At 64.5% G+C, this 879-nt stretch overlaps 1 protein-coding gene across 1 annotated transcript in view; it reads left to right on the top strand.

The window, feature by feature from the left end:
* Window positions 1-642, top strand: part of LOC109364527 (SKI/DACH domain-containing protein 1-like) — a 2,970-nt gene extending 2,328 nt beyond the window's left edge. The window contains exon 2 of the mRNA XM_019611159.1: window positions 6-642. Coding sequence (XP_019466704.1) covers window positions 6-574 — 569 coding nt within the window. The 3' untranslated portion in view covers window positions 575-642. The remainder of the gene's footprint in view (window positions 1-5) is intronic.
* Window positions 643-879: the final 237 nt, after the last annotated feature.

Here is an 879-nt window from a genome sequence, read left to right as displayed (position 1 = left end):
GGAGCCCCGGCGGGAGCACTTCGACCGCCTGATCCGGCAGTCCAAGCTGTGGTGCTACGCCAAAGGGTTCAACGTGGACGGGAAAAGTTTGCGGCACGGAGGGAGGACGGAGCCCTGCAAAGCTGCAGAGCTCAAATCCCCCGGCTCCAAAAGAGCAGAGAGCCCCGGCACCTTGTCAAACAAAGCTTTGAGAGGCAATGGCTCGGAAAGGAATGCCAAGCGCAGACGCCTTGCCAGAGGCGCTGAGGCAGAAAGGCAACAGAGCTCCTCCAAAGGGAGGCCACAAAAGACTCAAAGGAGGAATGCCAAAAAGGGAAACACTCATTGCAAACGCCTCGGCAGCGCCGGGCCAACCCCGCCTCGGAATTCCTTCAGCCTCATGGGCAACTTCCCGTGTATTCCCTCCTTGGTCGTGGGGGAAGACGGGGATCTGTGCCCTGCCTCCTCCCTGGGGGGCAAAAACTCCTGGGCCCTCTCCAAAACCCACCCGCTGTGGAGATGGCACGTGGGGGGCAACGCCATCCCGGTGCCCCCCAGCCTCAAATTCCGGGGCTATAGCTTGGAGGATCTCTAAGGACAGCGGACGGCCCCGCACGAAAGGTTGCGCGCAGCAGATGCGGGAGGGGAGCGGGACCGGGGGGGAGGGGGTCGTGGGAAGGGGGGGCACGGAGCGGGGCTGAGTGGGCCGGGGGGGGGGAGGAGGAGGAAGAGGAGGACGAGGAGGAGGAGGACGAGGAGAGCTCCCCGCTGGGGTTGGGGTCGGTTCTGTTGTCCCGGTTGTGTCGGGACCCGGAGTTGGTTTAGCGGAGGTTTAACGCGCTCGGAGCCGCCCCCCTCCTCCTCCTCTGCACCACGGGGCTTTGGGGCAGAACGGGGGGA

The sequence above is a fragment of the Meleagris gallopavo genome, unplaced genomic scaffold (genome assembly GCF_000146605.3).
Source record: "Meleagris gallopavo isolate NT-WF06-2002-E0010 breed Aviagen turkey brand Nicholas breeding stock unplaced genomic scaffold, Turkey_5.1 ChrUn_random_7180001865849, whole genome shotgun sequence".
NCBI lineage: Eukaryota > Metazoa > Chordata > Aves > Galliformes > Phasianidae > Meleagris > Meleagris gallopavo.
Note: the sequence above shows the minus strand (reverse complement) of the source record. Positions and strands in the feature narration are given on the sequence as shown.